At 36.7% G+C, this 24,588-nt stretch overlaps 1 protein-coding gene across 1 annotated transcript in view; it reads left to right on the top strand.

The window, feature by feature from the left end:
* The window catches only part of LOC139138095 (E3 ubiquitin-protein ligase rnf213-alpha-like), a 129,142-nt gene that overhangs the window by 74,349 nt on the left and 30,205 nt on the right, over nt 1–24,588 (top strand). The window contains exons 21-40 of the mRNA XM_070706319.1: nt 1,243–1,409; nt 1,731–1,953; nt 2,088–2,258; nt 2,643–2,818; nt 3,423–3,545; nt 5,518–5,686; nt 5,864–5,946; nt 6,338–6,488; nt 9,653–9,760; nt 9,913–9,998; nt 10,872–11,060; nt 13,614–13,740; nt 13,963–14,178; nt 14,324–14,454; nt 15,186–15,670; nt 16,009–16,467; nt 17,719–17,879; nt 18,675–18,887; nt 19,275–19,471; nt 21,927–22,035. Of these exons, the coding sequence (XP_070562420.1) occupies nt 1,243–1,409; nt 1,731–1,953; nt 2,088–2,258; nt 2,643–2,818; nt 3,423–3,545; nt 5,518–5,686; nt 5,864–5,946; nt 6,338–6,488; nt 9,653–9,760; nt 9,913–9,998; nt 10,872–11,060; nt 13,614–13,740; nt 13,963–14,178; nt 14,324–14,454; nt 15,186–15,670; nt 16,009–16,467; nt 17,719–17,879; nt 18,675–18,887; nt 19,275–19,471; nt 21,927–22,035 (3,744 nt within the window). The remainder of the gene's footprint in view (nt 1–1,242; nt 1,410–1,730; nt 1,954–2,087; nt 2,259–2,642; nt 2,819–3,422; nt 3,546–5,517; nt 5,687–5,863; nt 5,947–6,337; nt 6,489–9,652; nt 9,761–9,912; nt 9,999–10,871; nt 11,061–13,613; nt 13,741–13,962; nt 14,179–14,323; nt 14,455–15,185; nt 15,671–16,008; nt 16,468–17,718; nt 17,880–18,674; nt 18,888–19,274; nt 19,472–21,926; nt 22,036–24,588) is intronic.

The following is a 24,588-nucleotide window of genomic DNA, read 5'->3' on the forward strand; positions in this document are numbered from 1 at the left end:
CCCGGTGCTCTGCAAATCATTCAATAGGGGTTTAAATTTGTACCGAGTCTCCGGTAATTAAAATATTAGGCAAAATATGACCTATGATCCATGTTGCTGCTCCTTTCCAGTGATAACTTTTCTGCTGCAAGTTTTCTGGCGATAAGTCCTTTGTCGCAAATTTAAACGGTTATTGCAAGGTCAAGGCTAGCCTTAAACTTCAGTAACTCCCTCCTGCAAATTATAATGTGATAGCTCCAAGTCTGCAGTAAAATAATCATTAAAGGTGTACTGACAGCAAGAAAACAATAAATAAACCCCTTACTGGATTTGACTTGCACATACTGACACTACAACAACAATTCAGTTCTATGCTATCATAACTGCTCAAAACATTTGTAGCCATACACTGCAGCACGTTCTTTGTTGAGCATCACCGGCATGTGTATTGCAACACTTATGCATAGATACTCTAAAATGTGAATCAAATTACAAAGCCAGTCTAAGGGAATCCTGTCATTATAACAGAGTATACTTCTACATTTTACTCGACCTTAGTGTCCACTGCTTTCAAAAGGTTGACAGAAATATCAACGAGGCAGACAAATAAAATCAGTAGTGGTCTGCAAGTCAAACTTTTAATGAATCTCGCCAGAAATTACAAGATTCCCAGTTGTGAATGTCCAACAGATAGCCCAGCATTGGCGGCATTGCACACACTCTTAAGTGCTAACAGGTACTCACTTGCATCAGGGAGGTAGATATATCACCTATATATAGCATGTAATTTAATAAAACTGCGGAAACAAAACATGTCCGTGTTTACATTCATTAAGTATGAAAAAAATACTTTACTATTGAAAATTTAATCAACCATAAACTGAAACATAATTTGGACAAACATTTCTCGGTAATATTATCAAGAAACGATAGGGTGACAATTGACAACAGTGCTTGAATCAGTTCTGTCTGCATAAATGCTGTCAATAGAACCTTGGAAGGTCATACTTTTGATGTATTTTTGTCACAGTCAACTAGTTTAAAATCTTATTCAAGTGTAGAACCTTATTTAAATGTAACTTGTTAGGTCAGTTTATTGACGTATATTCTGATTCTTGTGGATGAAGGTATATTGCGGATTATGTCGATACCAACAATGCCCTATCTACTACACTCAATGCAATGAGCCGTGGTTCATTTTTATGCATGTTGCTGTGTTTCATGAATTTATCGATGTAATGATTTGCTTCTTCTGCACTAAAGGAAGTGGCAAGAACAATACGTGCTGTTATACTTACCATGGGAGTATGCTATCTGTCATCACTTGTTAATCGCCAAAAATATAGAGACTTCATTGATGAGAAGAATTGCTTTAATGGTCAGTACAGCCTTGGCAATGTATCTGACACCATAAAGGCTCAAATTGAAAGGTAAGTTCTTTCTTCAATGATGTATCCAAGCAAATACTTCAACACCCATTTACACATGATAGAATGGCATAGAATGTGTGGAGCAGATCATTCAGCGCAAATGATATAGAAGCTATTTCTAAAGATATTCCCTTCTTAATTAATCTTAAGAAATATGGATGGCAATGTTAAATGAACAATCCAACTCTGTCATGCATGGCTCTTCCAGTACTCCATTCGCCAATTCTGAAACCTTTATAAAATCGAATGGCCATTACAACAATCGTTTGTAAAAGTTTTTAACATATTATTTCATTTCTATTCTGACGTGTTTCCCTGTAGTTGCCACGATGTTTTCATGGACCAGATTCAGCTAAACCCCAACATTGCGAAGAATGATGCATTGAAAGAGAACGTCTTCATGATCATAATATGTTTGGAGTTGCGTATCCCAATATTTCTCATTGGAAAGCCTGGAAGTTCTAAATCTCTCGCCAAAACCATAGTTGACAATAACATGAAAGGAATAGGGTCAAGCAACCAATTTTTCCGAAACATGAAATTGGTAAGCTATATTCAAAATATTATTCATATTACTCTTTAACATTCAAATTTAAAACATAATTCAAGCCTTTTGTAATCCATAAAGAAGTAGTCATGGAGACTAAATGGTATTTCTTTGTTCATTTTTGTTTGCAGGTGCAAATGTGGTCTTGTCAATGCAGCCAGCATACAACCCCACAAAATATCATTGAAACTTTTAATCAGTGTGCCAAGTTCCAGAAAGAGCAACTCAGTGATGGAACTATTGGTGTTGTAGTCTTGGATGAAGTGGGTCTAGCAGAAGATTCACCTTTGTTGCCATTAAAGGTATTGTACCCACCCGGTGCATGCAGTTACAGTAAATAATCACGCGCAATCGAGAGAAAAGACGTATTTCAAGGAACTAGTCGCTAATTTTAATACTAACGTACATGCATTTGTTAAAATGTATATTTAATATGTAAGTATCTCTGAGTATTTTCGAGTTCCTGTTCATTGTTTCAAAACGAAAGTAATTATTGGCATTTAAACCCCTACTCTTCACTGAATTTGTCTTCATACACGCGGAAATATCACGTTATTTAGGAAAGAAAATGTCCACACAGGTTTATATATTGTGCGAGATTATACTTTGACCAGTTCTCTGCTAGCCATCCAGGCAGTTGCTTGATGTTAAATGACTTTCTTACATTCTGTACTTCTTACCAAAAGACTCTTCATCCACTACTTGAATCAGGCTGCGCTGAAGGCAGTGACACATCTGAAAAGTTGACGAAAGTAGGATTTATAGGAATGTCAAACTGGGCACTTGATCCAGCTAAGATGAATAGAGGTATATTTGTCATTCGAGATGTACCCAGCAGAGAAGAAATCAAACACACTGCAAGGTAAACAGACATTGAAACGATTTACGAAAGCATGATCTGTATGACATGCTGCTGTAAACAGGCGGTCAAAAAAGGTGAAAAAAGAGCGTACATTTCCCGGCGGTTAGTACTTTCCCCATCTGAGCATTCATGTGGATATAGTTTAGGGTCATCCTACATTACCTGAACCCACTGATATCAGACAAAATTATGATTATTCATGAAAGCATATAAGCATCAGCCGATCGGCATAATTGCAAGAAAGTCAAATATACTGTTGCACGAGAATTGGTGAGATTTCGCATTACAATTTACCTTAAAATACTTTGACTAATGTTTCCAGGAAATCAACAGATGTGTTCGTTTTTCGTTCGTTTTTGTAATAAAGATTATTGTGTATATAAGGTATGTAATCGAAATTGCTTCCAAGGCAATGCCATAGTTGACAGCTCATGTCAATGGATGACCTATTTTTATTTATCACTCAGAAAGCCTTGAAATTGACAACATATAGAAAACTCTGCTCCATACCGATGTACAAATAAGCAGAACATAGGATTAATAGCATTATTTCGTGCTTTAACTTCCATTCCTACTCCATCAACTTGTTAATCTGTTTACCAAGGCAAATCAGTGCATCAGCAGAAGAAATGGAAACCCTCATAGAGCCTATGTCTGAAGCTTATGCAGAACTGTTTGAAAAGTGCAAGACAGAGCGTGAATATTATGGTTTACGAGATTTCTATGGGTAGGTGTCAGAATGAAGAAGGTATATAATCGCTTCTTTTCTCTATATGGAAATATAAAAATTATATTGCTTTGGACGACGTCTATATTATGGTCAAAAGATTTTCTCAAAACCGCCTTTCCGATAGTTTTGAATTGGTTTAATAGAACTCATACGGTGATCTGTCGAACATGTACTAGATGACCATATTGAAAACAGTTTTACTCTGAGCATACTTAAGTGAACGGATGACATACTGGATGTATGGCAATATTGTTCTGTAATGGAAAATATACATATTTTGTTCAATATTTACTTTAAAATAATGTTTTCAATCAAAGTGCTCTTAATATATCTTAAGTGCCTGTTATCATATACCCATGCCTATATCGCCAAAGATCGTCAAAATATGCCCGGTAAACTTCATCAGTTTTTGAGTGTTCTCGAACTGCTAAATACGGGAATAACATGTTGAATTTGGTAAAGTTATACTGTTGTTACTTTTTTGTTTCTGTACACTGAAAGTTGCCATGTCAACAGGTGTCGCGCGCGCGACATTGTTGTCACGTCACACGCTCACTACCTGGTCGGAGATGGACCGTGCCTTGCCAAAGGTTAAATGTTTGCTAGAGCTTGTCTGAAACTTTCAAGGAATAACCACAGGATCACATTACAAGATTCAACAAATAATAATTCCCTTATTTAGCTACCCGAATGCATTTGTTCCTCAAAGCCGCTCAAATTTTTGTAAAGGTAAGCTCGCATTGTAGGCGGAGAGTGGTAGCCATCTTTTTTTCTTTTTTTTCTTTTTTACTTTATTTACAATCACATTGCAAATGTAGTTCGTGAACACTCAAAAACGGATGACGTTTAGCGTGCATGTGTCGATGTTTACCGTAAAATATCACACCAGATATTTAACAGTAAACGTCAAAAGGATAGAGCGATATGAACATGGGTATATGATAAAGCAGGGTAATTCTCACGTCTCGACCAATCAGATCGCTGTATTTGCACTATCAATAAACTGGTTTGATAATACCCAATATTGCCCAGTACGTGCAAAGTATCGGCATGGCGTCATTTTTGCAACGTCAGACACTCGACTTCGTCTCTGTCTTACACAGCACAAATGACACCCATGCTGATACAACATAGGAACAGGTGATATTGGACATTGTATCATACCAGAATATGATGGTACAAATATAGCGATCTGATTGGTTGAGACGCGAAAAGAACCGTTGTGTATTCACGATATACCAAGGCTGGCGCATGAGCGGGCTCTAGGCAAGAGCAAAAATCTATTTTTACGTTCAATGCCCGAATTCCAATATACTGTTATGATATAATAGCAGTAAGTCACACCTTGCGACGGTACGCCACTCAGTTTTGACCAGTGCTCTTCATATATGCACTCTCGATCGCTCGTGCATACTTGTCGTGAACTGGTCAAAATCGCGAGGTATTTTTTATACTGGGCGTGCTTTATTGATTAAAGAACTTCTAAATATCGTTTCCAATGACCTCAGGCGATAAAATTCATATTTGGTTCGCTGGTGCCTAAAGACGAGTTGTTATAATTTCAATAATATAGTAATGAAATTGGTATACGTAAATTATCTGGACCGTAATTTAAATTTAAGCGCAGTCGTCTTAATCTAATCTTTCATATTTCATCCGAAGGCGTCTTAGAGTTATTGGATTCAAGTTATATTTAATGATTATGACATTTCATACGTTAATTTATTGCTTAAATTTCGAAATTTCTGTAAAACATCTCTTAATTTCAGAAAATTATGTCTGGCAGCTCTTGGATGGTGACTTATAAATTGGAGCAGAGTAATTTGACGGTTTACTTTTTGGTTTACAGTAAACAATATTCTTGAAGGTTACAATATGCAAACATTTAGTAGGAAGGTTTATAAATCATGCCTGATGTCATCTCAAAAAATGCTGACAATCTTATTTATATTGCATTTTCAATGCATAGGCTGATAAAAATGCTATCCGCAGCCTGCAAAAAGACTAAGGAGAAACCAACGTGGGAAGAACTCAAAGAGTATGTATGTCGAAACTTTGATGGGCATAAAACCATAGACGCCATCAGTTTCTTTGAAACAAGATGCAAAAAACGTTGTCGTACTGTTTCTGGAAATGAGGTAAGCTTCTTGGTTTGGTGCAGTCACGAACGCCTGAATATGAATTTTGAAAGTGAATTTTGAGGATATGACCATATGCGAAATAGATGAATTTAAAGTTTCTATTGATACTTTATAGCATACTCCATCTATACATGCTTAATTTATATACTAATGTTGATGACTTATATCATATAGGATTCACAAGATATTCCAAAGTTGGCTGTTAATTCAAACTATGGCCTTGTTTGTGCTAATTTAAAGAATACACCTTCCGTTGGGTAAGTCAATAGCTTGAACTCTGTCTACTGAAACATTTGACGAAATTAATTGACAGGTGGTAATATCCGTTTGAAAAGTCAAATATTGAAGTATCGAATTTTATTCGCAAACCACATTGTCGGTCACTCGGTCAAAAGTATATAAATCCTCTTTTTGCAGAAATATATACATTTATACCGACTACATGTATGCAAAAGATGAATGTTTCAATCGCAATTTTTCTCTGAGACTACATGAAAGATACTCTGTCTTGCCTTTTTAATTTACAGACGTCACATAACGTTCTAATTTTTACATCGTGAACAAAGTCTTTCAAAACATCGGAAGACAGCCTAAGTAAAGGCATGTGATTACATGGTTTCATTTGTCATCCTTTTTATGCCATCACAGAGAAACCAGGTACCTACTTCTCATGACGAAAAATAGTGCTGGATATGATGTGATATGGCATTTGAAAGCTGACACAGAATCATTAATCAATCAAGAAAACACAATAGTCATCTACGGCAGTCCGTTTAAGAGGGACGAAGAATACACTCAAGTAAGCAATTTTCACTTTGTTTCCTTTTCACACGCAATCATTGCAAACACAATAATATTTTGAGGGTGTAAACTAATGCCATGCTCTCCACATGTGATCGAACATCTACTGACTGTAAGCCTGCTTCAGATAGTAGCAATGCCTAAAGCTGTCAGTAATATGCAATATGAGTATCACATTTTTGTCTACTGAGGAAAGCTGTGAGGAAAAAGTATACGACATTGTCCTCTCTTTGGGGAAATATCCAATTAAATTAGTATGTTTAACGCCACAGTGTTGTGCATTAGAATAGTTTTACCCATGCCTTCTTGCTACGAAGTTGAGATGACCCTCTTCATCTAAAACATGTCAAGATTGTTCAATGTTGAAAAGCTTACTTTTCTTCATTCGAGAGTCAAAATGATGCGTATATATCGTATATTGAACAAAATATTGAGTGTCCCTTGTCATCCCGGAAGTCATTATGCGGCATATAGGTAACCTTCCTTCAACAAATTAGAATAGTTGTACATATAGAATTTAGAGAGAAAAAATAATCAGAAAGTAAGGATCTTAGACCGATGGCTTTCAATTGCCTTCACATGTTTTTTTTTGTAAGATTCCTAGAGACGGGGTTATTCAGCTGTTTCAACATGTTATGACAACATGTGAATATATAAACAAAAGTGCTTTTCCTATTATCAGAACCACGTTGTGTGTACCTCAAGACTTGTTTTCCAGATTCTTCCGTTTCGTTATATAAGATTTATGTTTAAGTAGTGTATGTAACTGTGCAAAACGCATACATTCCTTTGTCAATCGATGTTTCTTTATTTGCGAAGCTTATAAAAGTTGAATTTGTCAATCGATGTTTGTAGTTGACATTTCATGTGTGTTGCTTTAACTCGATGTTACAAGGAAATGTTGGTTGTTTATATTCTTGTTGATTGTACATATTGCCGCGTTCAGTGCATCACTTCCATTCAGTTTTGTCATATGAGGGTGCATATCACTGACATGCATGATTTCGAATAAACAAGATCAACTTTAAAACAATCGGTTTTAAAGGGATAATTAAGTAAAACATACAGTTTGCAAATAACAGTATGGACGAGCTGTTAGAAACGACATCAAATCTCAAGTTATGTCTGCATGTCGTAGATTCTCCAATGCAATAGATCTTTATACTTATAGATGTAGTAGTACTATCACACAGTTGTTTATGGAATTTTATGACGTACATCCTTTGGACCGTTGGACTCTGAGTATATGTTGTATCAAATTATTTTGTATTATGTAATAGAAATGAAAAATCCCACAGCATTTTAGTTTCTGTCAATAATACTTACCATTTTATATAACACTGCTGCCACCCTCCTCCCCATGCTTGACATTTTAGTCAAATTGTAATGGACTTACTCTTTGGAGGGCAAGCTAGGTAACTGAGGTTAGGTGGAGGGGGTCTCCTACTTTATAGTGCATATAAAGGACCTCCTTATATGGACTGATTCATCTGTAGCGTTCGTCTTTGGGTAAAGAATACGTAGAATCAGTATATGTGATAGTGAGTATGTCAGTGCGAGTGCTTCATGAAATCTGCAGCGTTTGGAGTGGTCGCAGTCAGAATAATAGTAACAATTGAGCTCTCTTAATAACCTCTCTTTTTATGAGTGGGGATTTGGTCGATCGGTTTTGACCGTGATGTCTTCGCTAGATGACTGGGTTCCGTACGTTTTAAGTTAAAATCCAATGGAAAATCTACGGTATGAGTAACGTTCTTAGTGTTTCAATCACTAGACTTTATATGATTTTCAGAAGAGCTACAAATTATGAAAAGTGTTTGCCCATTTCGTAACATTCACCTTGGATGGTATTTTCGCCAAATGTTTTCCTTAACAATATATCTCCGACAGCTTCAACCTTCTAAGCATATTCCATTAGAGTGGTTGTAAAACGTTTTCATGTTGTAATATCAGACTTTCCCCTCAGTTCTGCTTGTCACCATAGCCTGAATGAATGCGATGCTCACTGTTGATATAGACTACTATTTTTTTCTAGATTGTATAGTACACTGAATATTGTGCATAGTGTATTTGCAATTTAATACTATTTTGGGGAGGAGAAGAAAAACGCGAATGCTTTTAGAATAAACATGATAAAGATGTTATCAAATCTTGCAGCTAACGTCCTCTTTAGCAATAGGCTAAGATGCTCTGAAAATAATTGTGCGACAGTGAATCACCTCAGGTATACCTATCTAATAAGAAAGTCAGAAAGACATCTGTATTCTCTTGCTATTCTGTAAACACATTATTTGAGTAAAAACGTTTAATTATTTAAATTTAAATCAAAGTTATTGGGACAATTCAAATGGCGCATTATGTTGAAATGTAGTATATGCACTCAAAACAAATTTCACATAACTCTCAGGTAAAGCTGACAAGAGGCAATGTTGTTTTCTCATTTAAGTCCTGTATTATCTTCAGGGTTTCTTTAACATACATTTGAAATTAGCGAAAAGTATTTGTCAAATAAAAAAAGAAACTTGGGCATCTATACGGTACATAAACATGTAAGAATGAGTCACATGCAGCGTCCGTCAAAGTTTTTCTTAAAGATGCTCAGACAAATAGATTGTAAAGTAGGTACAAGGTCATTACCCTATGTCACACATAATGTTGTCAAATTGTCCAGGCAGTACTATCCATTTTTAATGCCAATCGAATGTGGCCCCTAAGGGTTATTTTGTTCGATTTTCATGTCTAAAGCTCTAACTAGTCATGTGGGGACTGATTTCTTTCAAAGTCGAATCGATGCACAATCCAACTTACATAATTTACATATGTCGATTTCAACCATTACCAGACATGCCTGAACAGATCTAATTCACAGTTGACTCAAGGACAATGTACAGTGATATACACATGCGTGTCAGTTTGTGTCAGGATAACATCTTATATGGAGGCCAGTGTGTCACAGCTTTATATAGTACGAGGATATTGTTTTATGATTTTAATATGAGGGTGAACTTTTTTGTTGTTATTTTTTGTTTTGTTTGTTTTGTTTTGTTTTGTTTTGTTTTGTTGCTTTGATGCTTTCGCTGAACACAAACACATGCAAAAAACTATTTTAAAACAGAGCCCAACAACTGCCAAAACGATTTGATTATTGTGAATAATTTTCAGGTCTGTCGCAACATCAGACGCATCAAGATTTCCATGGAGACCGGACAGACGGTTGTTTTGATGAATGCTGAAAATTTGTATGAATCTCTGTATGATACAATGAATCAGGTATGCTTGTGTCTTACAAGAGATTTTTTGTTTCCTTGTGTTTATCCCCGAAAGCTTTAAACAATGGTAAAATTGTTACTTTAGCAGTATCTGATATGATATAATATCACTGTAATATAATTTCTAGGTAAAATATTTCGTTCCCTTTACAGTATTACTTTGAATACGGTGAGCGTCAGTATGTCAACTTAGGCCTAGGAACACATCGCTGCAATGCTCTTGTCGATAAGAATTTCAGGTAAGGTCAGATGTCATTCTCATCTTGTTTTACAGTATCTCTTGAGTTATGAATACTTGAGTTACATTTCCAGGTTAGTGTAAATCAATGTTCCACTCTGAGCTTATAACATCCCGAATATTTCGAAAGGAGTAAGCCCTTCTTCATTTGGTCCACTACAATCACTGATCTCGAACAAGAGGGCAAAGTTGCTTCAGGCCCCCACCCCTGGAAATCACTTTAATTGCGGACTTTCCTTGGAAAACCAATTTCACATCAAATGCAACTTTTGGAGGTTTAATAATTAGGGTAACGGTTAGCCTTAGGGTTAGCATACTTTAAAGTATTGTTTGTTCTACCTAAGAAAACAAATCGGGTGGGGGAGAGCGCTTAAGGAACTCTTTCCTGGTAAGGTTCAGAATATTTTACATCCTTGCATGGCAATAGAATAATTATGTTACAGTTATGTTAATAGGCTTTTGGTGCATGGCAAAATGCCAGGGTGCCCTCTTCTCTGTTAAATTCGTTAAGCCATGCACCAGAAACGATTACATGACTATTACATAATTATTCTTTTGTCGTGCAAGGATGTTCTTAACAATGGCAGTTACACTTGCTCCAAGTCTGTGGGCAATAATTGTCGAAACATATAATACATTGAAGGACTAGACATCAGTAGACCGTCGCGCTGAGTGGTAGACTGTTTTGTTGATCCGTGCAAGATCAGTGATTGCAGAGAACCCGAGGAAGAAGAAGGTCTTAGTCCCTTCGAAATATTTAGGATGATATAAGCTCAGATTTGAGCACTGATTTATACTAGTACATTATAGACGATTTTCAGAATAAATAGTTAAAACTTGCCTTATCTTTTTATGTATTCCTGTATTGACCAAGGCTTATCATTGCTGCTGAAAGAGATATTGTTATTGAGAAGTATCCAATACCACTCATCAATCGTCTCGAGAAGCATTTCCTAACATTTGATGATATTCTGACACCGGAAATGAAAGACAGTGTTCGAAAACTAACTGAGTGGACTCATTCATTTGTGGAAGTCAAGCTACCTGAAGATATTAGGAACAGGTGACTACTCTATCATTTAGTATCCATTTGCCAAATGTACACCATGCTTTGGACTCTGATACTACAAGTAGAGAAAGTCGTTTACATACATATATCTGTCCCATAATAAGAGTTATTGATATATGTATATGTGAAACATGGTTGGATTGGTGACATGCGTGTGTGGAGGGAAGGGGGTTGATTGGTAGGTGGGTGAGTAGGTATATCGCATATTTAACATAAAAATCAGGGATTTGTGACAGGAAAAAATCGTCAATAGCTACTGGAAGTTGTTATTTGTATTAATGAAACAGTTTTATAACAGAAGTGACAGTCATTCAGCATCTTCCCATCTACTTATGAGATACATGTACTTTTAACATTGCACGCCAATTAGGGATAAAAAACTTGGCCAGCGTTGATAAAACTTTTTAAGTGTATCAATGATATGATGATATAAAGGGTCTATGGATGCATTTACCATTTCCTTTTCAAATACTTTGTACTTTGATGTTTAATTATGTTTCATAGTCAGGCTTAAAATTCAATTTGCTTCTTCTCAGCGCATTAGTCATTTTAACTACTCCTCTGCTTAACTTTAATAATTTACTTTTGTATTTTCATAGGATCACAAGTTAGCCAGTGCTTCCCCTAAATCACTAATCTTATTAAATACCTTGCTCAGCAGACAGAATATGTCAATATGTCAAAGCGAGCGAGTGTTACCTCTGTTCGGATGCTGTGTGTAAATTACAGTACTCGCCGTTGATGATGTATACTGTAACATTGCTCGTCTAACTCTCAAAGTAACGTTTCCCTCCGTATTGTACAATTTACTGTAAATGACGAACATTGTGTGGATGGACGGAGGTAGAAATAGCATTACAAAGCTATTCAAATTCATTTGTGTAGAGGTTCATCCTTGGGTCTCCTTTTTGCCATCAAATGAATTTTACTTAATATTATGTAAAACCAGTAAATGTGTGATCGATTTTGAACTCAAATTGTAATATGATTAGCTCGAATTTAGTCATCTGTTTGGCTGGAGCCTGGGTTTATATTCTCAACAAAAAGTTCACTCAAAATTGGAACTCTAGCTTGAGAGCTCAACCCACAATTACAGGGAGAGAACTCAAGCCGTGCAGTCTGACATGGCGCAATAGCCTCGTATCCGCGTACCTAATATTGAGTAAAAGATAAACAAAACGAAAGATCAGATTGTGCGGTCAAAGATATAGGGGTAATTTTAATAACGGTGATCACAATGAGGGGAAGCCTAATTCAAGCGCAACGTGCCACGATTCACGTTCTGCAGTTTATGCTAGACACAGATGCATTTTCAGTCAAATTAACTTTATCGATACATGTACACTGAAAAATTACCATTAGGACTTCAACGGCGCCTTTATATGCATAAAATGGTGGCCTGCGAAATGTGTGTTGTACAAATTCTACACGAAGGGGCCGAGGTTATCACAGTAGGGGGCTAGAAAGAAATTATAGGGATGGAGAGCCAGTGTTTTTCAAAATAGTGGACCTTTAAAAAATTTTGCAAGAAAAAATTGACGCTCCCTAATTTCAATGAGCACAAACAGTGACCCTCCCCTGTGTTACAATCACATCGATTATATTTAGACCTCCTCTCTCATCTCCGATTTTAAAGTTGACCACATTCACATTAAGTTGATCGATCAAATTTCTTAACAAATTCTTTTAGATCATAGGGCCAGGTTCCTATGTGCCAAGTTTCAAGATCACAGGCCATGTCAATTTTGAGAAGATTTTTAAAAAGTAATTTTGCATGATTTTCTATGACCTTTGACCTACCCTAAAGTTCTGCAACTAATCTATGGCTTTATCTTTTCCTATATAAGAGTTCAAGAGGGCTATTGTCTAATGAAGAATGACCAGTAGGGAACCAAATTGCACATCCAAATTTTGTGGTCGTCCCTGACTTTGGACCCTTACATCATCCTGTACCTAAATAATTATACACATATCTTTTGAAGTTAGCGAATAGAGCCAGAAATCTGATTTTTGGTGGACAGGTATAAGTATTGAAGAAAAGTTTTTTGAAAAAATGTTACAAGACTAGAGTAACCTATGAATTCGATTTCACTACCAGGCCTACAAGCAGTAACCAGATTCAGTTCCGCATTTAAAAGGGGAGGATCACTATTTTTCTTGAAAACACTCTTGAGGGGTCACTATTTTGCACACTGCGTCATTTTAAAAAAACACAGGTCCTCCCTGTAATTCTATCCAGTCCCTTACTGAAATAACCTCGGGCCCCTTCATGTAGAATCCATAAACACCCATATTGCAGGCCACTAATCAGACATACAGAAGGCGCCGTTTAAGTCCTACTGATGATTTATCAGACTAATAAAGAAAATCTGGGTGAAAATGCATCCGTTTCTTGCTTGAACTGCAGAACGTGAATCGTGAATCGTGGCACATGGCGCGTTAATTATGCTTACTCCACAGGGAGATACTTTGTTTCCTGCCTAATTGATATGCCGTGACAAAAAGCAAAGAGAATGATTTCATGTGTAAACATATTTCCTACCACAGAAACGAAACGTGTGATTACACACGTAAACACAAGCGTGAAGAGGTTTTCATTGGTATAGATGATGACACAATTTCCAAGATCGTTCACGACGCCTTCTCTAGACTGAAGATATCTGATCAGAGAGAGGTATGTGGATAAGCCAAGCTACCAGCGCATTGACTGGTTGAAGTAATAGAAGTTGATTTATACATGACAAAAGCCTAATCTGACCTTTGTGCCAGAGAGGAGAAAAAGGATATGAAGTACTCTACCTTGTCACCGTCACTGTAATATGTAAACTTTACATTACCGTTGTTGTATATCTTTACATTATTGTGCTAAAATTTACATCTTACATTCTTCCCCAAGGCAATGCAGAAAGTATTACAGCATGGGAAAAATACCTTAATACACTGCTGTACCCCAGATGCGATTGCAAGAATAAGAATGACTTCTCTCCAGGAAGAAGAATTTGATACGATTGAGAGGGAATATCAGTCTTCACAGCAACATATAAGTTTGGCACATTACTTGAAGATGCATTTAGAACGACCAAGTGAACAAAATGAGGGTCTCCTTGCACAGGTAATCAGTTCATCTGACGTAGACTATGCAAATAATATTGTCTTCCAAATATGTGTACAATGATTTTATTTATTCATTATTTAAATGTTTAACTCTATTCTTGTTCAAGCAGTGATTTATTATCTGAGTATATGTTCTAACATAGGTGACAACTCATGGCAAACTACTGTTGGATAGCAAATCTGTTTCTGAATATTTGATGCTTCGAGACGGACAAGTACATCTGGTGAGCTTGCAAAGATTCACCTCTGAAGAAGAAATCAGAAATGTCCTAAAGTAAGATGTCCCTCCTTGCTGTTTTTCTTTGTTTATATTTAAGACATGTTTCAGAAATATTTGGAGCACTAACTTTGTAAAGGTTACATTGAACGGATAATTGAGACATGTAAACAACAAGAATTACAGCTTTGAAAAATACTTCAGAAGTTTTGAATCTTCTAAAATAGCTAACATTCATTTAGAATTCCACTGCATCTAAAAATATCATCCCTTTGGGTGATAGTTGATACACAAATCAGTTGCAGAGCCGGGTCTGATAATGGACACTGAAGGTATAAAAGTCAATGTGTTTTTTCTATCCAGGCCCATAACCCTTATTGGAAATCAGGAAACATTTGTTGAGCCTAAAAGTCGATAGTGACCCAACTCCGAGGCATGCCCAAACAGATTTTATGAAAGGGTGACATAAGGACAATGTACACATGCATGTCACTTTCGGTCATGGCACAATCCGATGTTGAAGCCAGGCGGCCATTTTGTGCTCTTCTTTTACGACCATAATCATTACTTATTTTACTTAGACTCTCTGAACCTATTCCATCCAACCATATTACACGGACAGTGTACTATGACTTGAAATTGTACTTCGATATCAAATATCACTTCTTCAATAGACCTTTAATATACTTCTTTGGTAGGGTGACTGAAATGTGATGAAATGACCTTACTGTGTATACAGTTAGAATGAAAGGCACTAATGGCATGCCTTGTCCGTGTGTATATTTCAGGAGTTTCTACAACAGGGACAGTGGCGACCCCGAAGTATTATTACTGCAGTATGCGCCTCACAAACGAGATCCTCGCTTTGTGCCTTTTGTTCGATTCTTGATTCAAGATGAGCGATGCAAACGCCCAAATCATTTTGCCCACGTTGTGCTTATCCTCCAACTATCACGATCAAGGCCAAATATAGTTACCAATCTTCAAGTTCACCCTTGGGTATCAATGCATATCGACGACCTACAACTGCCAAGTGATGACAGTCCTGATATGTGCTCCCTAGTGAACAAACCCTTGAGTGGCATATTTAGTGACAGGAAGAGTGATGTACGTACCACGGCTGTAATAAAGATGTGTTTCCTAGATGCTATTGCAAGGCTTGAGCCACAGCAGAAAATATCTGAAGAGACCATCCAAGAGGATAACTCAAGTACAAAGCTTGTGCCAGTTCTCGAATGTTTACTTCAGGAAAGCACAGCAGAGAAGTTTTCGGGTTAGTTTCTTAGAATCACTCTTCTGCACTGCATTAATTTTAGCACTTCATGGAATATAAAAATTATGTTGAATACATCTTAGTAGAGTGTATAATATATATATATATATATATATATATATAGATATATATATATATATATCACCTTAATCAAATGTTTTCAAAATTCAAAATTACCACAGATCCTGCAAATGTTTGAATGTCATGACTATATCATTTCTGTCCCGAAAACCTTCAAAATGCTATCGAGATGAATGTGTATGTCAATCTTGATTCGAAACATGTGCGTTGATTTATGGTGGAACTTACAAGCAAAGTCTTCAATTTGTCCATTTCAGACTCGCTGACATTTTCTTCAGTTTTGGCAAAACGGATTGGCATACTTCTCCAGAGGAGAGAAACAGAAGATGGTAATAAAGGCGCCAGTTGGGCTTTTGATGTTCTCTTTTCAGCAAGTGCTCTGACAGAGTGTGGCACATTCAGAAGAACACTAGCTCTGAAGCTTGTAAAAGTTGTAACACCTATTCTAGCTGAACTAATTTCTTACATGGATAGGAACAATGGTCTCAGACAGCTCATGAGATTCACACCTTTGGAATGGCAACATCAGCTTTGGCTGGCCATGTTCAGTGATGAAAATCTCACAACATTAAATAATGAGGATGTTATCAGTGGGTCGGTGCATAACCGCATTGTGCCATATAAAGGAGAAGTCGCAACAAGTGCAGAGATGAAATTACCATTTTCATGGATAATATATGAGAAAATCCAAGAACTCATCAAAACAACACAAGAGGGTGAGTCAGAAACGTACCGTTTTAACAGCCTAGTTATGACACTTACATCCATTTTAGAAAGATGAAGACTATTTTTTTTTTGTTTTCTATGCATTTTAAAATGGTTATAATCATGCCTTAGACATCTGTTAAATCTGCCTTGTCGAACTATTTGAATGACACAACTAATCCCAATGTCAACCATGAAAAGAATATTTTGATTGGGAGGGCTTTTTATGAAAAATAGTGCAAGAGATTATCAAGCAGATTACTTAAAATCAGTACATTCAGTAGATTTTCGGTCGGATTGGAACTCACAACGCACGGCACCCAGTCACCTAGCAAAGACATCACAGTCAAAACCACTTTGCCAAATCCCCACCCTTAAAAAGGAGTGGTTCAATAATCGAGCTAAGTTGTTACAATTTTTCTGACTGCGATCCCTCCACACGTTGTAGAGTCCATGAAGAACTCGCTCTTACATACTCGCTATCGCACATCGCACACTTTTATCACAGCAATGAATACATCGCTTCACTGGGCGAAAGGCAGCCTCGGGGACAATTACATCCGTAAAGATTATTAGCCAGTTTATCGTTGTTCTAGTCATTAATTCTAGGTGCTTTGGCTTCAGGTTTTGTAGTTGTGCGTTCAGATGATTTTGCCCCAAAAGTGCGGAACATGCAAAACTCGTGTAATTTTTGAGTATAATTATTTTTTACGGGATGGCCACTATTGAAACTCGCATAACGTTTCTTAAGAATCGCTAGTTTTAGAGATAATGGGGAGTTTAAAGAAATCTTTGTCGGATCGCCCGTTGGGAAATTGAGTACTGTAACTTTGTGTTCTATTGGGGAAGTAGGACATGCCCTCCAGACAGTTCAGGTGTAAAATGTACCAAATATTCCAACATCGAAGATGCTAGACACTTAACTATGACACATGACAAACTTGCCCGCCTTTAGTGAAAAACAATCAGCTCACGTACTAGTTTTCGGTTCGCCGTTCCGAACGACCGTACCAAAACAGAGACGATGGCTTCTTATCATGAGCGAACGTGGTGTTTATAGGAATCATCGCGCAAACAAAATTTTCAATGATATCGTTGTGTTTGGAAATTACATTTAGAAAGATGTTTCTATTAATCCTGTAGGGCCCTGACCCCAGCAAGCTATGATGCTCTTTGTGTAACTAAACTAAAGATGTTATTTCTGTTAAAATTCGTTTTAATGCTTCCGAATTTATACTTTAATTCATACTCTCTTTTGGCAGGTAATCGTCTTTGGAGTATCTTCGAGAGTGGTCCGATGGGGAAAGTTTTGAAGAAAGTAATTGATATGAATGATGGAGTTGACAAGAACACCCTACTGAATTCTTATTTACATGACTTTGTACAATTGGTATACAAATCAAGCGATTGCAGAGAATTTGAGGTATAACATTACATAATAACAGAGTTTCTCGTTGATCACCCATCATGTAATTGGTGATTGTATTCAAGTAGCTTTATCATGTAGATAGTAACGGTTGTGAAAACTTACACTGCGCCAAGTCCTTGCAATGGCAAACACGACTGTTCATAGGTTTCTAAAGAGCAGAACATTTGACACGTTACTGATATGTCAGGCCGTAACAATTACAATACGTGTACATAAAGGGAGGAGTCTCCGTCTGCAGCTTCGCGTATGTGGTCCCTTCATTTGGGTCTATTGCGTATGCACAACATATCCCATCATCCCTTGCGCTTATCCAAAATATTTGAATGGCGGCTGTAATGAAACTGGCCACCGCGGCCGAAGCAGCTTCACATAGAAGAATGGACACAACAACATTTTATTTAGGCAAGATGTTGCTGTAATTGGAGAGTCACAAACTGGCAATTTAAGAACATGCATCATTTTTCTTTCATTTTCACGACGATCATCGTCAATTTCAGTAGTATTTGTGCAACAAGAAAGCCGCTAAGCCGCAAACGGGAGGCTCCCTATCTTTAAGTATTTATAGCCAGTACCTTAATATTACTTTCAGATCAGTTCTATGTTATTGATAAACAAACACAACTAAGCTTTGGCAATGGTTCTTACTGAGTAAAACGTAACATCCATATTGCAATAAGCCATTATAAAACTATAAGATTTGGGATAATAATTTATTGTCATTTCTAATTGTTCTGTCCTTCATCAATGTTACAAAGCTAAACATTTACAATTTATGACTGATTTATTTAGATCGTGTACCACTCAATCCGTGTTGCATTGCAAAGTAAAGAAAGAAGTAATACCGATGGAACTTCGTCAGACGATGTACAACTCCCAAATCTGACACTTATTCACACAACATATGATTCTATCGAAAAACGTATTCAGCGTTTCAAACAGATGGTGGATGTTATGCCACATTTACTTGAGAAACTAGGTACAGTTCTTCAAGAAAATGAAATGGTAGGTGGTCCTGTTTGCAAAAAATTAGATTTATGATGCAAGATGCCAAAAGCCAATTGTTGAATTCATATCTCAATCTTCTGTGAATTTTCATCAAAGCGCTACAGTATATGCAGACTGGAAGTGATTCTAACAAATTTCTCCTCATTTTCTCAGTTGTTTGTAACATTACATACTTTAAAATCGTTCAAAATATTCAATATGTTGAGAAATACTACAAAAAGATATATATATATATATATATATATATATATATATATATATTATATATAATATCCTACACTAATATTTGTTGGTAAATTTCAAGGTATTGTTTCTCATAATAAGAATACTTAAGTTGATTGCATCCATATCTGAGTCTAATTTTCTTTTCTGGTCAATCTTTAGACTATCGATATTGATGCTCTCAGATTTGGCCTGGAACTTGTATTACCTGATAAAGCTCACCTTGGTGACCCAGACTTCAGATCGAAATGGATCAACCAACAAATACCAGGAGTCAGTCTTGTCGCACAAGAAGTATTCCAGACACAGAAGGAAACATCATATGGGCCAAAATGTCTTAGGATGATTAAAGGATGCAGGTTAGAATGCTTCCTTCAGAAATTAGTGTCAGACATCTGAAGATGCCAACCACTATTTTGTCGAATTATGATCTTATGTTAGTATTGACCTGATTTCTTGATTATATACCTTGTATCGCCGATTACTTTTTACACTGTACGTGAGAATTGTAGTATTGGAGAATTACAAGTGAATCTGTCGATGCTAATTGATGAATTAGCATCTAAATCTTCCCACCCAAGAGTAAAACATGTATAGTCTGTTAATTGAAAGGCTTAATTCCACATTGTATATTTAAAGTCGTCTGTTTTCAACATATGACGTGACATAATTTTCAAGTATTTCTACATAAGTTTAGATCTCTAAAGCGTTGTTAAGGGGGAACTAGTGTTTTGAAAAACACATCGTAAAATTGAGGGAAAGATTTAAACTAATATCGATGTTTGGGTTCATATTGATTTCATTTTACCTAATTTTTCATGTTGGATATAAAGATACAAGAAAGACACATTATTACAAAGGGGTGGGACTGGTGTTTTTCATCAATAAAGCTCCAATACACAGGGACGGTTTTGAATTCATAGTATTTGCTGATATTTACACTTCAAACAACGCAAAATCATAGCTTAGAATAGAACTAACAAGGTTAATGGATTGGGGTTTTTTCCAACATACATCTCTTATAGAGGGATGTTTGAAGGTTGATAAGTTTAACTTCAAAGTCAAAGAGATAAATACTATTTAATAATTCAAGTTAAAATTAAATATTAAGCTTACTTGTACGATTAAACAATTTGCTTTAGTTAGACAAAAGTAGTTGGATAGAGCAATGAGGCATACAAGTGTAATCATCAGAATTATCCAGTGACACTCTTGATGTGGCACACTTTGGAGTCAAAGATATTTTTCAATTAAATATATGTTGGACAAAGTCGTGGACGTGTACAATAATGCTACTCGTAACTGACAGTTTACAGGACCTCAAACATAATTAAAGATAAACACATTCCTTTAATTATTTATAAGTAGTTTAATATACCAGAGGCAGCATATATCATGAGATTTATCCGGGACACCTTGAAGTCATGGGGAAACTTACGGGTCATATGTATTCTTTTCAAATTCAATACCAAATGTTAGACAAAGCAGTGGAAGTGTATCATATCATAATTCTGCAAGTAACTAAAGCTTGACAGGTCACCTGGCACATTTCAGAAGTCAAACCAATCCTCCAATCAAATTACGTGTTGGTAGTTTGATTTTGCAATGGGATTGTATAGCCATTAAAATTATCAGGGGACACTTTTGAGGTCACGAGGACACTTTTAGAGTCACATATATGTTCTAATAATGGCCCTAATAAATGCAGCAATGGATGGATGGATATCCACGTTCTCGGCCTTTAACCTTACTGATTTGAACCTGAATTTAGCGACTCAGAAGTGATGGACTTGGAAACAAACGATTCTGATGATTGATCATTTCAGTCACCTCTTGAGCACCTCTATATTATTGACGTTGGTGACGCCTACTGATGTAGGTTAAGTGGTATGTTGCTCAGGCTTATATTTTGACGATGTATCTTTCGAACTTGGCACAAAAAGACATGAAATGGACGCGAAAGATGACACGGGATGGTCCGCGTGGCCATTTGGGTTCAAGACTTTGTTCTTTCCTTGCGTATCTAAGCACGTCTCTATGGTGCGCCTGGGCGCAGAGCAGAATTTTAGAAGACAGGAGATTATGTTATGACGTATATTTGGGTGTCAACTTGCTTTGCCATACTATCAAACATGGCCGTTGGGCGGCCATTCAGATGTTTTCTTTTTTGTCGCAGATTGATTTCAGTCAGTTACAATTTACTATAACATACATATGCATGAGTAAATTGCCTTTAGGTTAATCATCGTACACTGCAAATGTAAGACAAGAGCTAAGTAACGTACCCCTCACAACAGGTCAGGCAATTGTAATTATAAGTTGCCAGGAAAGGGTATTCTTTTTTAAGTGCAAATCATTAGTAAACACCTTCGAGTAAAAGGCAATGATGTGAATATTGTTGTTTGTTGTATTTGTCAACACGGACGGTAAATCTTATGCCGCAGAAAGCGTGAAGGAGGCTGCAGTCATGTAGAAGGTACAGCCAGCAGGAAATTACTAGTATCAACTAGAATGTGAAGGAAGGTGAAAGCCATTGGCCAAAGAGGGGACATTTTTCAAATCGCAGCTATGTGCCTTTTGTCCGAATATAGAATGTAAAATCAATAATTTGTTACTAGAGATATTGAAATAATCGTACATTTATAAATTTAAAGAATAAGTTTGAAGCAAAGTAGGAGCATAAGCCAGGAACTATAAGGAAAGGGTCATCCAATTAGCAAGAAGAATCTTCTTGCCATTTAGCTTGCAACAGTTAAACTTTTAATGTAATTTCCAATGAAAATTTTCAAATTGTCAATTTGCTTTCATTCACAGGACAACATGGCAAGCCTTATCTGTGATTCGTCTTTTTATCAAACATCTGTCACCACCAGAAGAACCGTTCAATGAAAAAGATGTAAAGATTGCATTAGCATTCTTTAAGGTATGTATTGACAATTCGGCATCACGCCGGTAGAATCAGTCAGTACAATGCAAATAAAGAAAGACAGTTTCAGTTTCAATGTATTGTCGAAAGGACACGATTATCAATAGAACTGATATTGCCCCTCCAAAATAAAGCCTTTATCAGGGTCATCGGGGTCAATCTCTTCCAGCCAGGCATTAAATTTCAGAACTGCAACGGTGTTCTTTCTCTGAAGGTTCTCCTTCAATTGTTGATGCAATATCGCCCAAATATGGGTGATTAATTTTAGTGTGCATTTGTTAAAATTCAAGGCATATATGACTGTAGATGTACTTTGTAAATCGACGTACACCTTTGCTAACTCAAATACGAATGGGTGAATTATCTTGGCATCAATCGGAGTGGCTACAGAAGATTTACCTTATTTTGTCTGATTAACCCGTGGCTCACCATTATTAAGAGCTTGCTATCGTTCCCTGACAAGGGTTGGGACTCTAACCCACCCCCACCTCCACCGGATGGAAGACCATAAACTGCTTGTAATTACCGGTCTTTGAACTTTATGTAAGAGTTACAACTTTTCATAACAATTATTTCGGGTTCATGTATATAAGTTGCTGTGCGCCTTCCTAGAAGGCAAACATCTTTTGGTTAACCATTTTGGTCGATGAACAAGCAATATTCTCATGTCCCAGTGCAAGGTAGAGTGAGAACACCAGTGTAAGATCTGTAAGACTAATATAATCTCACACCCCCAAGGACCTGGGATCAGATTTCTCACACGACTTGGGGATATTTTGTCTCACACTCGCCTGCGGCTCGTGTGAGACAATATATACCCGACGAGTGTGAGAAATCTGATCCCAGGTCCTTGGTGTATGAGATTCTTTTTCTCACATGAGATTCTTTTTCTCACATGACCACAAAATGCGTTAAATTCACATTGGACGCGGACAACATTATTCAAAATCATGACAACTCTGTCGTCTGCCACTGTACTCTTACCTGCTTACTTTGTAGTTCCGGACCGTGTGTTACTCGTCGTGCCATTGGATAACATTTTGCGCGTGGAACGAAACAGGCTATTTACCATCCAATCATATCTCCTGTAATATTTGCTGCACAGTGTGGGACGATTTCTGAGAGTGTGGGATCAATTTTTCCCTCACCGTCGATCCCGCACTCCTAGCGTCCAGGAATGTGATAAAGTTTGTTCCAACACTCTGTATTGTTGCGCGTGTAAAATCTACATTGTTCCTTTGTTATACCCGCTTCCAAGCTCCGCGTATTGACGAATGGTCGATCACATTCACGGCACACTTTCTTTAAAGTGAATGGATTTGTACCCCTCCCCCGCGTCCAATATGTACGAAGATGAAGCAAAGTGCGATGCCATGTGGTTATTTTACCAATGCATCAATCGGCAAATTATTAATACGTAATGCTCTTTGAGCAGTAAGAAGAAAACTTTCATCAGTATAAAAGTGGTATTGCATTATATGTGAATGTATGTGGGACTACGTTTTCTCGAGTTGGAACGACATAAACTAAAGATAGATGATGACGATGATTTAACATTTTCTAAATTGAAATACGATAACTGCAATATATCCAGTATTGAAGGGACGTGAAAAACTTGGGAATTTCTATCTCATACTCACTTCCGGATCATCAGAAATAGCAACTCTCAGTCCATTGGGTCACACGGTGATTCCCGCTTCAAGAGACTATACCTCCTTGCGAAAGCTCATTTAGCAAAGAGCTACATAATACGTATTTTGTCGTAAATTTACAAGAGAGCTCGACAACTTACACGTTTGACCATATGCCATTTCTCCTCGATGGCGCACCTCCGATGGCTGTGTTTGGCAATTGGTGATATATCATGATATATTACATTCATCCATAACTAGCTTGGGAAATGAGACAGACTGAGAAAAAGGTTCAAACGATATCAATCTTAAGCGTAAATCTGTGTCATGCAAGTGAGTATTTCTTCAAATGCATACATTAGTCCGAAATTCATGAAACTTAGTTTGGAAAAGATTAAAATGGTCCACTATCAACAGATCATCAACTGAATAACCAATGTTCTAATAATTTTGATGAATAGCACGCATTTTACTAGGAATGACTAAATTCAGGATTGTTCACATTAGCATGCCACCAATATATGTAAATATATAAAAGTTTTGTTTACATTTGACTTTAAATAAATTCAAAATCTTCCTCATTGCCACTTGTAGATAGTTCTAAATTTATGTTTAGGGTTATCATTTAATTTCTTCATATAATCTTGTAATATGGATGTATTTGCATTCTTACACATAATTGTTTTTAGTCGAAACGCCTTGTGCAAAAAATTTATCCCAAAACTTCCCAAGTATTATCCTCTATGAGAGTTGATCAAATGTTCATGAGATATTCGGGTATAATTTTTGGGGGTAATTTTTACCGATATTCGTTTGAAATGTTTCAAAATCAGGTTAAGCATTTGTTCTAAGATTCAGAGTTTTAATTAGAATTTTTGTAGGACGATTTTATTCTGATTTCTGAGAATGGTAATGGCAT

Source organism: Ptychodera flava, chromosome 8 (genome assembly GCF_041260155.1).
Source record: "Ptychodera flava strain L36383 chromosome 8, AS_Pfla_20210202, whole genome shotgun sequence".
NCBI classification, from domain to species: Eukaryota; Metazoa; Hemichordata; class Enteropneusta; family Ptychoderidae; genus Ptychodera; species Ptychodera flava.